General features: G+C 42.8%; 1 protein-coding gene across 1 annotated transcript in view; it reads right to left on the bottom strand.

Moving 5' to 3' along the window:
- Positions 1-6375: 6375 nt before the first annotated feature.
- Positions 6376-16771, bottom strand: part of LOC132401290 (uncharacterized) — an 88536-nt gene continuing 78140 nt past the window's right edge. Inside the window, exons 13-16 of the mRNA XM_059983388.1 lie at positions 16623-16718; positions 16148-16243; positions 13496-13602; positions 6376-9735 (exon numbers count right to left, since the gene is read on the bottom strand). Of these exons, the coding sequence (XP_059839371.1) occupies positions 9682-9735; positions 13496-13602; positions 16148-16243; positions 16623-16718 (353 nt within the window). The 3' untranslated portion in view covers positions 6376-9681. The remainder of the gene's footprint in view (positions 9736-13495; positions 13603-16147; positions 16244-16622; positions 16719-16771) is intronic.

Below are 16771 nucleotides of genomic sequence, written 5' to 3'. Positions count from 1 at the left end.
ATCTGACTTTCATTCTAAATCCAACATTGTTTCTGTTAGGTTACCAAATTCAACCATTCTGGAAAATATTGATGAAAAATTAGCACATTTACAGTTAGAGCAGAGACAACAGATGAAGGAGTTGATTTTTAAATATAGGGAGTTGTTTCCAGATGTTCCGAGAAGGACTACTATAGCTTCACATGATGTAGATGTTGGGGATGCCAAACCTATTAAACAACATCCATATAGGATGAACATGGAAAAATGTGAACTTGCTGAGAAAGAAATTGAATATATGTTAGAGAATAATATCATTAGACATTCTAACTCGAATTGGAGTTCGCCATGTGTTCTGGTGCCAAAGCCAGATGGTAGTATTAGGTTTTGTACGGATTATAGGAAGGTGAATGCTGTAACGAAAACAGATGCATATCCAATTCCTAGAGTAGATGATTGTGTAGATAAAGTTGGAAAGGCAAAGTTCCTTACAAAGATTGATTTATTGAAAGGGTATTGGTGTGTTCCATTAACGGACAGAGGTAGAGAGATTTCTGCATTTGTAACTCCATCTGGGTTATATGAGTATAATGTTCTTCCATTTGGGATGAAGAATGCCCCAGGTACTTTCCAGAGGATGATTAACTTTGTGATTCAGGGATTGAAAGATACTGATGCTTATATTGATGATTTAGTGACAGGAAATGATACTTGGGAAGCACACATTATTGCGATGGAGAAATTGTTTGAAAGGCTTTCAAAAGCTAACTTAACTATTAATTTAGCTAAGAGTGAATTTGGACATGCCACTGTGACTTACTTTGGTTATGTTGTGGGTCAAGGTAAGGTAACTCCTGTTCAGGCAAAAGTTCAGGCAATTTTAGAGATTCCCACTCCAACGGGGGAAAAAACTCTCAGAAGGTTTTTGGGAATGGTAGGATATTATCGGAAATTTTGTAAGAATTTTGCTAATGTTGCCCTTCCATTAACTAACCTTCTGCGGAAGAATGAGAAGTTTGTATGGACGGTGTCTTGTCAAGAAGCATTTGAAAAATTGAAAACAATGATATGTCAACAACCTGTGCTTCGGGCACCTGACTTTGGAAAACCTTTTTCATTGGCTGTGGATGCTAGTGATGAGGCTGCAGGAGCAGTATTAATGCAAAGGAATGAGGGTGATGAGGTTCATCATCCAGTAGCTTACCTTTCTAAGAAATTTAATAAGCATCAAAGAAATTATTCGACAATAGAGAAAGAATTGTTATCTCTTGGTTTAGCTTTGGAATATTTTGAGGTATATGTTAGTACAACTCAGAAACCACTTATTGTTTACACTGATCATAATCCGTTAGTTTTTCTGAGTAAGATGAAAAACAAAAACAGGAGATTATTAAATTGGAGTTTGATGTTACAAGAGTACAATATTGTGATGACTCATATTAAAGGTAAAGATAATGTGGTTGCTAATTGTCTATCTCGATGTTGAATGTACACTGTAATTTTTTTTATGGAGTGTTTTTTTTTCAATTGTAACACTCCTACTGTATTGTGAGTTATAAGCTGTTATATGATGGTGTTGTGTATTGTGTACGTTATAAAATTTATACCTTTGTTTTTCTTGTAAGCAATTGTTAAAAATTGTTGTTTTTGTCAGACCAAAAATGTTTTTTTGGAGGGAGGTGTTACGTACTCGTGACACATGACAGTGGAGCCCTTGTCACGTGACTGTGCTTGAAGCTGTACTGGACTTGAGGTGATGGTCTTGTGACGGTGGAATGACGTCATTTTCCCGCCAGTAGAGATCATGTGACGGGTTTTTTTTACAGGTTATAAAAGGTAGACCCCACCCTGTGGGGAGGGGCAGTTCGTGGCTGGATTTGCCAGGTTGACTTCATGCCACTGCGTGTTTGAAGTGATGACGCAGTTTAGCTGAAGGATGAAGTTTTATTTAATGCCTAAAGTTTAAAAGGTCATTGCCAGCAGGTTCTTTATGATTCTGTTAGTTCGAGGAGATTAGAGGAGAGTGAAGATTCGAAGTTGGAAATTAAAGATCGAGGAGAATCGCTTTCTACGGTGAAACGGGGGCGACCTTTGTTTGATCCTTATTTGGAAGGATTTCGTTGACTATCTTCGTGTTAATCCCTAGGTTTTACCAGAAAGGATTGAAGGTAGTGGAGAAGGACAGGTCAGTGCCTTTAAGCCGTTCTGTTTCGTGAATTCTTCGTGGGAATTTCGATGTCGGGGATCGAAGCAAGCGACGTGAGAGAGAACCTAAATCGTCTTTTAAAGTCTCTCCTTTTAAATGGACTGTGAGCATATCGAACATTTGGCAATACCACTTTAAAGAACTGTTTTGGAATATCACTTTACGAACTGTTTGAACAGCCGCTCAGCAGCTGTTTCCGGTTACGGTAGTGTTTGTTTACTTTTGGGGGGTTTGTTTTCTGTGTTTAATAAACGTGTTGTTTGTTATAAGATACCCTTGCCGATCTCATATATTTATTGTTGCCTGAATACGTAACAATCACTAAGTAGCCGCATCTCACGTTTTTGTTGGCTAATTTTTCATCAGTGAACAGCCTTTAGAATTCTCGGTAAGGCACAGTGTCAGCTGTGGACCGACCGACCCCCAACTTCTGCGTCTGTTTCTGCTGTTTCCATTTAGAACTGTCCCTCAGTCCTTCTGTTCCCTCTTGGCCCCACACACACACACACACACACACACACACACACACACACACACACACACACACACACACACACACACACACACACACACACACACACACACACACACACACACTCACACTGTGCTTTGTCACAGTGCATCCACATTTACTGAGCTCCAGCATTTTGTAATGTTACTGATGTAGTAGTCGACCATGAGCATCTCAAATCTGACGGTGGCCGAACGAGAATTGAGAAGAAATATTTCAATCTTCAAAGGAATGTTCAGACCCGTTAAATAACACAAACAGTAGTCTCAAATGGGAGCTGAACAGATGCAGGATGGATCGGACTGAATGGCAAGCGTCAGATATAATTTTAGATGTGTGTGTGTGTGTCTGTGTCTGTGTCTGTGTGTGTGTGTGTGTGTGTGTCTGTGTCTGTGTGTGTGTCTGTGTGTGTGTGTGTGTGTCTGTGTCTGTGTGTGTGTCTGTGTCTGTGTGTGTGTCTGTGTGTGTCTGTGTGTGTGTCTGTGTCTGTGTGTGTGTGTGTGTGTGTGTGTGTGTGTGTGTGTGTGTGTGTGTGTGTGTGTCTGTGTGTGTGTGTGTGTGTGTGTGTGTGTGTGTGTGTGTGTGTGCGCGCGCGCGCGCGTCAGACAGACAGATAGATTGGCACCGTCACTAGTTTCACACAGCCGACTGACATTTACCTCTCCCGCACAGCTCAGCACGTCACGGAAACCTGCCTCCCCACCGTTGACTCTGCCTTCACTTCTCTTGTCTTAATACAGCAGCCAGTATGATCAAGGGCACACCCATCCCATTCCAAAGCCTAAAAACGCATGATATCCGGCTCAAGGACAGCTTCTACACACTGTTATGAGGACAATGAATCTGTTCAATAATGTTATGATTATCTAAGTATATTCTCTAGTATGAGAAGGACTGGGCTTCAATCTGCCGGATGAGGATCTTGCCCCTTATTGTCCCCCTGCCGGTGGTGAAGTGGCATCCGCACCGGTACTCGAGGCGAATGGTTCTATTGGAATATAACCAGCTTCTTGCAAAGCATAAAGATGCTAAAGAAACGCTCTCTCCGTCGACATCTCTCTGATAGCACAGGGAAATGTTTTTGCGTCTGGATTTTGTTCACCTTAAGTGTGTTTCTGCGATTGTTCGAGCCTGCAATTGACTGTTCGAAGATCGCTTGGGCCATCTGGCACTTGCTTGCTCCGAGAAGATTCTGGGACCGGCTCGTTTGAGAAGAAACTCCGAGGCGTGTCGGGAGCCGATGTTCGACTCCGTATTGCCGTTTAACGTGTCCATTGGCTCGGCACAAACGGCTTGTTCGCGAACTCTGCTATCGCCACGTGACTGAGCGATAGGAAAGCCGCCTTCCATAAGTAACACACGTCTCGGGTCGGTATGATTTGGGTTCAACCAAACAGGAAAGTTTGAATGTTATGATGACGGACCATTAACTCTCGTGACTGCCTAGTAAATCCTGTTCAATGCACAGCTGTTGTTCGCCCGGAAATAACAGATTGTATACTGGCATAAAATTACAAAGGAAATATATTTACTAATATTTCAACTTCAACAAAAATTTAGCAGAAAATTGAAAAATAAATGGACCATTACAGACAAGCCAGTGTAAATGTGCACATAAACGCTGGAGCTCTTTCCGTGGTAGGGGGCTATCGCTTTTCTGAGATACTCAATGTTAATCACAAGCTAAAGGGAGAACTTTCGAAGAATGGCACGAATAAACTGGAGAGCTCAGAATTATTGGCAATTCCACCTTGACATTATTCGTCTGCACAAAGCGCTCCTCGCAGTGGTGTCTGCCCTTCAGGCGGGACAAACGTCTTCCCTTGTGCCCTTCTCCACACCAGAAACGAGACTACTGCCCTGAAATCTGATCCCGCCCGGTTCCTTCCAAACTTCCATAGCATCCACTGGGCGCAATGTTACAACATGATCCAAAATGAACTCAATTGGCTGACACAACTTTCCTAAGTTCGGCAAATGGCTCCTTTTATTTAGCCGAAGACAAAACACTAGTCTGTGAAGCTTAACTACAAGACATACTGCGTTTGCAGGGTCAAAAATGCAAAATAAAAATAACTCACAGCATAGCAGTAGAAATACAATAAAACAAGGTCTTCACCAGGGCATTACACTACAAACTACTCCGGCTATTTGAACGAGGATCAGTTCCATTGTATTGATCTCACCACTGCCTCAGGAGCCACAGCGACATGCGACATGAAACATTCGGATAGCTAAACATGTCAACACAATCCCAGGTATCGTCCACAGCTGGTTTCATTTGCTTGTTTTTGTCCATAACTCCCTAAACATTTTCCATCATGTACTAATATTTCAATCGTTATAATTGAACCCGGCTGTATTATTTCTTCTGGTAACTTCAAGGTTGATCATTCAAGATCATTCAACGTCAGTTCCAATAGAAAAGTTCAAAGAGGAATGAAATAATTGCTAAACCGGAAGCACCACACACACACACACACACACACACACACACACACACACACACACAACAACAACAACAACAAGATAAAAAAATACAGAAGATGAAACATACCATATGCAGATAGATTAATTACACCAAACAACAAATATTTTTGGAAGTGCTTTCTTCGTATTTCTTCGTGTTTTTTTATGCTAGTCCGTTTGAAGCTGATTTGCACGGAAGAAGCCCAAATGGGAATTCAGGAATTGAAGCTTTAGCGACATAATACACTTCATGGTTTGGTATACATGAATCACGTTGTCCATTCTACACGACGTTTGGTGCCCTGTAGTTGCCTATCAAATTTAAAACCATAATACCATAATATAAAAGATCAGAAGTAGGCTATTCGGCCCAACGAGTCTACGCCGCCATTCAATCATGGGCTGATCCAATTCCTCCAGTCATCCCCACTCCCTGCTTTCATCCCATCCAATTTGATGCCCTGGCTAATCAAGAATCTGTCTATCTCTGCCACGAATATACCAATTGGGTATAAATACCATCAGACTAGACATGACCAGGCATCATCCCTGATGAAGATGGCAGTTGTCCTTATCGAAAAGTCGGTTCAAATCGACAACTGCTCCCGACTGTGAGGCCAAGAAGGTTTTGTTTGTCATATTAACCACGAAAGCTCCAGATCCGCTTAAGAGGGGTTAATTCAAATAGTTTTTTTTTTCACTGATGCCAGGTGAGCCTCGACCTAGAGCTCATAGGTTCAGGCTGAAAGGTGGAATATTTAAGGGCAACCTGAGAAGGAACTTCTTCACACATACGGTCGTGCGAATGTGGAAAGTGCTGCCAGAGGAACAGGCGAATGCCAGTTCAATTTCAACATTCAAAGCAGGTTTCATTGAATGAATGGCCAGGAAGGAGAAGGAGGATTTTGGCCTGGTTCGGGTGGATGAGGTTAGAAACAATAATTGTTAGGCACGGAGTAGATGGGACAATGGGCCTGTTTCTCTGCGGCAATGCTCTTTTATTCAATGATACAAAGGTTGGTGATCAGCAGATAGTGCTGAAGACTCTATGTTACAATAGGACATTGATATAATGCAGAACTAAGCTGAAAAGAGGCAGATGCGAGTTAATCCGTAAATTCACTTTGTAAGTCCAAACTTGAAGGCAGAAACGGTGTTAATGGTGATTATTGAGAGAGATCTCAAAAGTACAATGTAAGAGTGGTTAAGAAGGTATATTTATGACTTTAAGTATTTGGTAGATTGAATTCAAAGTCATGAGGTAACGTAGCAGGTCTGTAAATATTTGGTTAGACCACATTTGAAATTGTCACGATTTGCGCTGGAAGTATCGAAACCTAGTTGCATAGGAAAGACAAGACTCCAATGTAGAGATGGCGATAACATTTTAATCACAATAATTCCCAAAGAACATCGGCGGCTAGGTCAAGCAACGGTGCCAGAAGTAATTCGGCTTCTGCTTAAATAATAGAAGTGACAGAATCGCTGAGCCTACAAATTTAGATTTAACAATGGGCACCAGGAGACCGACAGGAAACGAGTCGCGTGAGAAAAACACAAGGAACTCTGAACAGCAATTAACCAATCAGCTGCTCTAAAAACGTCGGACCCCCCCCAATGCTCACCGGCTCCCCCAACAAGCCCTGAGAACTCATTACAGGAACACCCAGTTCACTTCGTTTTGACTTATTATTGGAAGAATGTGAAAGCTTTAGAAGATGCAGACGAAAATTACCAGAGACGTGCCCTGATTAGACAGAGTGGTGATTAGACGATGATAGGTTGAGTGCGTTACGGCTTTTCCTTTTGGAGAGGCGGATATGTGGTGACCTGACAGACGTATACAAGATTATTTGAGGCAAAAACAGTTGCAGACTGTTCTCGAGAGCAAACGTGGCTAATTCAAGGGGAATGACAGGGTGGTGAGGGATCCAGGGGTTTTACCTTTCTGCACCAGGCGGTTTGCGATTCAGAGGTTTTAAATTTACACACGGGGGTGGCAGATGTGTGGAACACACTGTTCAGGGTAGTGGCAGAGGAAGGTATATCAGGTATATAAGTCTCAGATGGGCACAAGTTTAAAATAACAATGGAGGGCTACGTGGACTGGAAGAGTTAAGATTAATTTTAGAGTGGGTTAAAAGGGTGGCACAACATTGTGGGCTGAATAGCCTGCATTGTGCTGTACTTGTCTATGCTCTGTGATCCAGAAAGAGGTCATCCCAGTATATAAACAAAATGTTAATGGTGTCTGACATCCCTGTCTTTACTGGTTGGAGCAGTGAGCACAAGATCAATGGACACCTATTGCAGCTTTATGGAAGATTGTTGGGCCGCAACTGGGGTACTGTGTGCAATTCTGGTCACCATTTCACAGTCAGGACGCTGTGAAGAGATACAGGTACTATTTACCAGGATGCTGCCTGTCCTAATGTTTATGAGCAGAAATTAGACGTTGAACAATCATGGGTTCTCATTGGAAGCCTAAGGCTTGGGGGAAAGTTATTAGAAATTAGTAACATTATGGGGCATTGATACTGTGGTCTGGGGCTCCCAGATTTTATTGTTAATGGCCAATTCCATTAAGCAAGGAGTCCACAGACATGCAAGAAATAAGAGGTCGAGATCAAAAGGGATGGGTTGGGCAAGTTTTCTCCATCCATTTTCCCCAGTAATCAATGTAACCTAAGACCATCTTCAACACCAGCATATTTTGTGTTATCTTCAATCTGCTTAGATCGGTTTCCTTTGTCAAAAAGTTATCTGGGAATACACTTAGATAAATAAGCATAATATCACTGCTCCAGTAAAGCAGGAACACTTGTATATTATCAGATACAGAAACAGTTACCCACTCACATGGGAAGATCATGAATGTGTCTTTCATTGCTAAGTTTTATACCATAAGACAAAGGAGCAGAAGTCGGCCATTTGGCCCATCGAGTCTGCTCCGCCATTTCATCATGAGCTGATCCAATCTCCCCTTTAGTCCCACTCCCCCGCCTTCTCACCATAATCTTTGATGCCCTGGCTACTCAGATACCTATCAATCTCTGCCTTAAATACAGCCAATGACCCGGCCTCCACTGCCGCCCGTGGCAACAGATTCACCACCCTCTGGCTAAAATTTTTTTTTCGCATCTCGGTTCTGAATGGGCGCCCTGCAATTTTTAAGTCATGTCCTCTCGTATTAGACTCCTCCACCATGGGAAACAACTTTGCCACATCCACTCTGTCCATGCCTTTCAACATGCAAAATGTTTCTATGAGGTCCCCCCTCATTCTTCTAAACTCCAAGGAGTACAGTCCAAGAGGGGCCAAACGTTCCTCATATTTTAACCCTCTCATTTCCAGAATTATTGCAGTGAATCTTCTCTGAACCCGCTCCAATATCAGCACACCCTTTCTTAAATAAGGAGCCCAAAACTGCACACAGTATTCCAACTGAGGTCTTACCAGTGCCTTATAGAGCATCAACATCACATCCCTGCTCCTATACTCTATTCCTCTAGAAATGAATGCCAACATTGCATTCGCCTTCTTCACCACCGACTCAACCTGGAGGTTAACCTTAAGGGTATCCTGCACGAGGACTCCCAAATCCCGTTGCATCTCAGAACTTTGAATTCTCTCCCCATTTAAATAATAGTCAGCCCCTTTATTTCTTCTATCAAAGTGCATGACTGTACACTTTCCGAAATTTTAATTCATTTGACACTTCTTTGCCCATTCCCCCAATCTATCCAAGTCTCTCTGCATTCCCACGCACTCAATCATTGACAACTAATAGGCAATGGCAGAATGGAAACAATGCCCTTGAACATAAAATGCTGTAAAAAGTAGAGAATACAGCCCAGTTCATCAGGGACAAAGATCTCTGAACTATTCAACACATCTACATGAAGCGTTATCACAGAAAGGCAGCATCCATTATCAGGAATCCTCACTGCTGCCATCAAGATGGTAATGCAGGAGCTTCAGATCTCACACCACCATGTTGAGAAAGTTACTGCCACTCGACCATTAGGTTCTTAATCCAAAGAGGTAACTTCACTAATTCCCAGCCAATTGGTTCACTTCAAGAACTCTTCATCTCATGTTCTCAATATTTTGTGCCTAATTATTATTATTATTATTATTTATTCTTTTCATATTTGCAGTTTGTTGCCCTCTGCACTCTGATTGAACACCTTAGTGGGGCGGTCTTACATTGATTCTGTTCTGATTATTATTCTGTAGACTGATTGAGAGTGTTTGGAAGAAACTGAATCTCAGGATTGCCTATAGTTACAAGTTTGAAAAGAGTAACTTGTTTGTCAATAAATTGAGAAAATGCAGAAGGATGAATCTATGGATAATTATGCATTTTGCTTAGAAATTTTCACCCACCACCATTCCAGATTCACCAGCACAAACTTACCCACCACCACCCCAGCTACCAATATATTGGATGCAGAGATACATTGTATGACTGCAATCCTCTTCTTCCTGCGTTCTCTGTTCCATTTAACCTTCCTTACTTGGACAGGACGTACTTGCAAAGGGTCTGCTCTCTCAGCATTTTACGTACCTGTGGAAAAGGGCAGCCCGATGATTCAGAATGTGGGAAGAAACATGGTTAATTTGAACTTTCAAACAAGAGAAAATCTGCACATGCTGCAAATCCAAACAACACACACAAAATGCTGGAGGAACTCAGTGAGCCAGGTAATATCTATGGACAGGAGAACAGTCGATGATTTGGCTCGAGGCCCTTCACCAGGTCGTATCTGTCATCAAACTTCCCCACCATCCAGACAATGCTCTCTTCCTGCTGCTGCCATTGAACAGGAGGTATAGGAGTCTGAGGCCTCACACCACCAGGATAAAGACAGTTATTATCCTTCAACCATCAGTCTGCTCAACCAACATAGGTAACTTCACTCACCTCAATACTAAACTGATTCCACTACCTGTAGACTTACGTTCCCTGACTCCACAGCTCATGTTTTCAATATTATATATTGCTCTATCTCTCCACGGTGCCCCCTAAACGTATTCAGCCCTCAACACTTCGTTCACATAAATGAGTCCGTGTTTATGTCGTTTTGGTCAATTTAACTGAGTGTTTTATTTATCAATCACATGCTCCTTTGTCACAGTAGAACCTCAAAACAGGGAGAATTGGAAAGCATGAACATCAACATGGATACTGCCTGCTCTGCTGAGTTCTTCCAGCATTTTGTATGCAAAATGTCAGGTTCATAACCCCTTGTTGGACAGCCGAATACTCCCCTCTACGCATCAGCATCCACAGAAATCCATTATTTAACACCATGGGAATCCCTGTCCTTCACAACAAGAACCATATTCTCAAAACACTGGAAGATTTCATCTCTTCCAAATCAGACCATTCGTGTGTCTCATTATTCGCCAACCAACCAATCCACTTCCAACACACCAGAGAACAGCACTTCTTCACAGCTCATGGAAATCACCCTGTGTGGGCACCAGGGGAAGCATTTTCACCATCACAGCAGGGGTCTTGTTTTCCAAACCAGTGAGGTCATTCGCTCTGCGTGCAAGGCTATCTTTTCCTTGAAAGACAGTCCCTGCTCCAAGGCAAAAATAGCTTCCTACAAATTATGCATTCCACTTTCGCTTGATTGGGGATCAAGCCAATTATTCAGATCCCTCCCCCCAGGAATAAAAAGAAACAGGCACATGGATTGTATGCCGCAACTCCAAAAAGAAAGCTAGAGAACACTTTCAACTCCCTCCATCTAGGATATTCCATAAGCCCCCTCAAAACAAGCTAAATTCCGTTTTCAAACATCAGAAAAAAAACTAACCATATTACAGGCTGCCTTTCACATTGCAATGTATTCCCATCTCTTAAACAGAGCAAAGTATTTCTCTCCCAAACCACACCTCTTTCCCAGCCAGTTCCAACAAAGGTTCTTTGAGATGAAGCATACAGTCTGGTTCTTCTGCCCACTGCTGCCTGTACTGAATGGTGTTTCCAGCCTATTTTGTGTGCATTCTTCACCCATCATCCTTCACACTGGAAGGACAAAAATGGAACTGATGGAATTCCCACCTACCTCCCACGTATAACCGCATATTCCATTTCACAGAACAAGTGGAATTGCTGCTTCCTTTACACAAGTGAGGAGATAATCTTCATTCCAAAGCTGAGGGAAAAGGTTCAACTCATACCATAGAATGCCTTCTATTCTTCAAACCAGGGGAAACTGATCTACTCAAAGCGAAGGGAAAACTATGTCATCGAACACTGGAATGGTCAGTGACCACCACCACTACCGAACTCTGGTAACTGCAGCTGAGTGGAGATATCAGTCATTGGGAAATCTGATGGGAAGCACTATGGCATCTGGAAATGATGGAGCAGGGATGACTGAGGAATGGCTAATTATGAAATATAGGGTGGTTAAACCACGATGATGATAAACTGAAGTAATATCGATCGTGGAAGTTAAGTAATTTTAAAGACAACAGCAAATTAAGAGTAACATCTGTACCTCCAGAGTAGGGCAGGCAACATTCCCTGAGAAGCAGTGGGGTTGACTGGTTACCGGGCATTCTCTGCGATTGGCAGACCGAATGAGCAACAGGTTTAAAATAATTTGTAGAAAATATTACGAATACTACAGAGTATCAATTCCTTTCCCTCCTCCTGCATTCTCTGTGCAAAGGTTCTGTGTAACCTTTGCACTTGGACAAGACATACTTGATCTCTCGGTTTCTCACCTATTGAATAGGGCAGACGATGGTGAAGGACAGATAAAGGAACAGAGTGAGACAGAACTGTGTGGGAATGATGTCTCAGACCAGGACAGCAGAGGCCCCCTCACAGCTCCCCCATCTCCCACAGAATCCATCACTGGACATCAAGAGATTGCTTCCCCTTCACACCAAGAATAACACCCACTAAACGGTGGGAGAATCCCATTCCTTCTGCATCAGACTATTCACATTCCTTATAAATCAACATGTATCACTACCCCTAGCAGGGACAATCACTTTCAAACACATTGGATGTCATCCTTTACTCAAAGTAAAAGGAAATATCCGAGTGTGGACACCAGGGCAATCATCTTCCCCAAAACACTCAAGCATCTCCTCTTCCAAAACAATGAAGACCCAACACATGCAGGAGATGCACCTTCCTCCAACCATGACAGTCTCTACACAACAGTACAGATAATCCTTCAATAAGGATCACATTTTCCTTTAACTATGCAGGAGAACATTTCCATCTCAGAACACATATCTCAACCCTTGCCCCTCCTCCCCCAAATAAAATGGAATACTACCCACAACCTGCAAAGTAACCTAGGGATTCCTTCCACCTCCTTCATTCCAGATCAGGGGTTCCTAACTTTCAGTCCACAGTACCTGGAGTAATGGCAAGGTTCCATGGGATAAGAACCCCTGGTCATCATTACGTCTCTCCATGACCATGATTGTTCAATAATTCAAAATCTGACAACATAGAATCTGAAATCCGTACTTTTTTCAAACATGCACAACTACAAGGAAATGAATGACAGAAAACGTGAGAACCTGAAAGCCCCCATCCCTCCCGTACATAAGCAGCAGCAAAAGCATCAACACTCCCCTCTCCCACTCTCCGCATTTGCTTCAGTAAAACATCAACACCCCACCACTCCCACCCCCACCATGCATACAATACAAACCTTTCTACAGAAGTGCTTTGCCATCGCATTCTTCTGGGCAGTGTCGTTAAAAGATGGGTGATGCCAGCCATTATTGATAAACTTTAGATTTTGTCCGTTTGGAGCTGCATGATCAGGATTTGTGATCTGCACCAGCTGCTCATACGACCATTCATCACCTGCAACCATGGTTTCCCTTGACCCTGAACACGGGGCCTAAGCAGGTGTTACACCTTATCCAAGGGTGACCAGCAGGCTAGTAGAGGCAAACAGCACCCTAACACCTCACTTGGTAGAGATATATCTCCAAACTGCCTCCCAAAGTTGATTGCACTTATCCCTCAAACCAGTTAAACCCCTTTCCCGACAACAGAAATCTCAATTGTATCTGGCAATGGAAGAGAAAGGCTGGTTGGAGAAGTAAAAACAATAAAAAGGTGAGTCAGTCAGCCCATGGTGATGGAGAGTTTAAGTAGGTTTGATTGTGGTACGGAAAGAAAGTTAACTACAAGTGGCAATTTGGAAGTAGCAACTGCCCCTCGCACCGTGCTTGAGGGGGGAAAATCCAGGCTCACTGCGATGCAGTGGTACAACCATAGCTACATTGGTCAGAATTTTCAAACGTGAATGAATGTGCAATAAATGTCTCACCAGACGGAGATAATCCTCGGAGCTTCCCTGGCTGTTCTGTCCAACATATAACACTTGGACCGTGTTAATCATCTTCTCACATTCCTCCTTCGTTGGGAGCCGTTTGACTAGAAGATCGAAGCATTTTTGAGTCATATTTACACCCGGCCTGTCCCAGAGGCAGCAACGCCCGCATTTATGGGGATTGTGAAGTTAAAATCAGAAACCACTTTCCAGAGGATGAAGCACATCATGATCTGCACTTAAATGCAAAGGGGGCTCAGCAGGGTTGAGTGGGCAGGGATGGATGACAATGGTTAGAGACAGGTGACAGGCAGGGTTCTCAACTGAGTTTAATTTGAATACAACTAGTGGGATTAAGTGATCTTCACAGATGAGATGTATGTACTGTCACAGAAAGATGCAGTGTGAGGTGTGTGGAGTAAAGGGTGGGGTATAGAAGGTATAGAGACCATCAGAGAGCAAGGGTGATGGTGAAGCACAGAAGCTATAGACTGAGGAAATGTAAGCAGAGCGTGTGCTGTGATATTTACACAAGGAATACAATAGTTTCAGAGGGGTTCCTCCAACAATGGGCTAATATGGCATTTGTTCCTGCATTCTGTGGGTGGACCACACATGATGTCATTGGGCACCAACTCTGACTGAGGATTCTCCACCAAACCAACATCAACCCAACCCCCCACACACTGACACAATATATGTGAGCACGTTTGTTTCTCTTGGGCAGAGGAGGTTTCTGGAATTGGTTTTCGAGTTGATGACTCGATGTGTCTTTCACCTTTGAAAGTCAGCAGATGTAGACAAGAAAACAAAGAAAAAACAAAATATATCAGAGTGAGACTGGGGTTGGAGGAACGGAGGATTTCCAACAGCTGTGAAATTGCTTTCCCAAATCAAATTGCTTTCCCAAACAACTGTTACTGCCTTCAATATGAAGCAGAATGAACTTCCAGGATGCAGAATTCCTTTCAGTAATCCTCACAAGCTTGCAGACCCTTTTGGTACAGTGGTCATATCCAGACCAGGTTCTCCAGTCACAGCTCTCTGGAAATCCCATGTTGTGTCTATGTGCAGGTCAGTAACAAGTGAAACAAGTGGAGAAGAGTAGGATCCACCAGAGAGATGGGAGGTGACATCATGTGCAGATACATCAGTGATCGATCAGTTTCAAACAGGTTACAATTTCAACCTGAGATACACAATACAGTTGTGCCATTCACACATCCATCTTCACTTCACTCTGCTATTTCACCTTGCATCCCATCACTCAGTGCTCACTGTCCATCGCCATTTTCCAAGGCACCAAGTCCCTCTCAATTCTCACCTACTCCACAGTTATCACTTCTTAGGATTCACTCTATCTTACTCTGAATAGTCATTCCAACTATCACTCCCCTCTCTCTGTCTCATTTCCTCCTCAGTCACTCTACCCATTATTCAGATACTCCAGCTGGTCACACAATTCCTCCATCCTTCCTCACAGTTCACATCATTCTTTATTGCAACCTCTGCTGGCGATCCTGCCATCAATACTTGCTCCACTCCAGAATTACTAGGCATTCTTTCCTCTGTCTCCATCGGTGTTCTCTTCCAGTCCCAGTTACCCAATCTTCTCTTTCTAACACCAACACTGCCTCAACACTATGAGCCTAGCAAAACCAGCCCTATTCATCAGTTCACGAGATTCTACAACATATTCTCATACATCGTTTTATTATTATTTGGATAGTTTGACTTCTGCACATTGGTTGCTCGTCAGAATTTGTTATTTATGGCATTCCGTAAGTTTGATTATAGCTCTTTATTTTCCAGTAAATGTCAGCAGGAAAAAGAATCTTAAGGTGCACACGTATTCACTTTAATAACGACTTGACATTAAATTTTGAACCTCTCATCCTATTTATTACTCCACGCTACAACCTTTCTAAAAGGACCCAGCATTGCTTCAAACCTCCAGCATTCTCCAACACTCAAGTCCTTCAATGACCCCAAATGCAGCAACACATCAAATTCTGCTCATTACTGGAACATGGTGTGTCTCTGATGTCACCATCTTTCACGTATCCTTCATTTCCCATGTCCCGTATACAGCCTGCTCCCGAGTCTCCATCATTCTCCAGTGATAACCCAATCAGTTTCCTATCCTGGCATCTCCTAGCCCTCAGCTACCCAATCAGAATTCCATCCATTTGATAAACTTATCCAAAACCAGTGATATCTTGACACACTTTTTACTTGGTGTTCATGCTTCTGACCGCATTGTCATTCATAAACCTACTGTTGTTTACCATTGCTGACTGTCTGCTTCGAATAAATCCTGAAAGGATTTGAACCATTCCCACGGACTACTTAAATGTCATTGTCCATTAAAAACCCAGGTTTCTGCCCTTGTGTTCCAGCTACCACTCCATCTCACTGGCTCCATGAGCTCAACCTTAGACCAACGTGCTTACTAACCACCGTGGAAATGGGCACTACCATTCTGAGTGATCTAAGATGTCGCTGAAATGCGGCAGAGAGGGGAAAGATGAAACACTGATATAATTCACCCCTACATTACTGAATGCCCAGCAGGTGATTTAATCAATGAGGCATTCTTGGTCAGAGTGGGAGAGACAGAATGAAACCCACAGGCACATGGTTTGGTACCTTTGGGTGCGTCTCCCGCTGGGACAGATGATGGTTCCTGGGTGTGTTCTCTAGTTGATGAATCTCCGGCTTCTTCACTTGTGGATTTTTTGATATCTGGAATAAAATAACAGAGAGTGGGGAGTGTGGACTCTGGGAAAAGGCATCAGTATGGGACAGACATCTGGGGAGCAGAGGTCTTGATCCAAGCAGAAATTAACATGGTTCCTCTACTTTCTTATCTTTCCCTCCCAAACAATTGATAACCCCTTTCTTCCGATTCAGGACGAGTTTCATAGAGAAATGTGGGACACAATAATCCCCACTAATGACACCTGAGCTTGAACTCCCCACTGTTTACATGGACAGTTGCAGAGCAGGTTTTTTCCTTTCATTCCTGCAATTTATGCCATACATCATGGCATGATTCCCATCTAATATTCCTTATTCCTCTCCTCTTGATATTAGCTGAGCGGAAATTTTGAATGTCTTTTACCTGAAGATGTTTCTCTTGTTGGATTAAGGGATGGTTCCTGCACGTTCTCACTAGTCACTGTTCCTTTTGGACATCCATTTGTGGAAATTTCAAGGTCTGAAATTAATGGACAGACACGGGAGAGTGTTAGATATATATCATAAGGCTTG

This window comes from Hypanus sabinus, chromosome 10, assembly GCF_030144855.1.
Source record: "Hypanus sabinus isolate sHypSab1 chromosome 10, sHypSab1.hap1, whole genome shotgun sequence".
In the NCBI taxonomy this organism is placed as follows: Eukaryota; Metazoa; Chordata; class Chondrichthyes; order Myliobatiformes; family Dasyatidae; genus Hypanus; species Hypanus sabinus.
The sequence above is the reverse complement of the archived record's forward strand: the minus strand, read 5'-3'. Positions and strand labels throughout refer to the sequence as shown.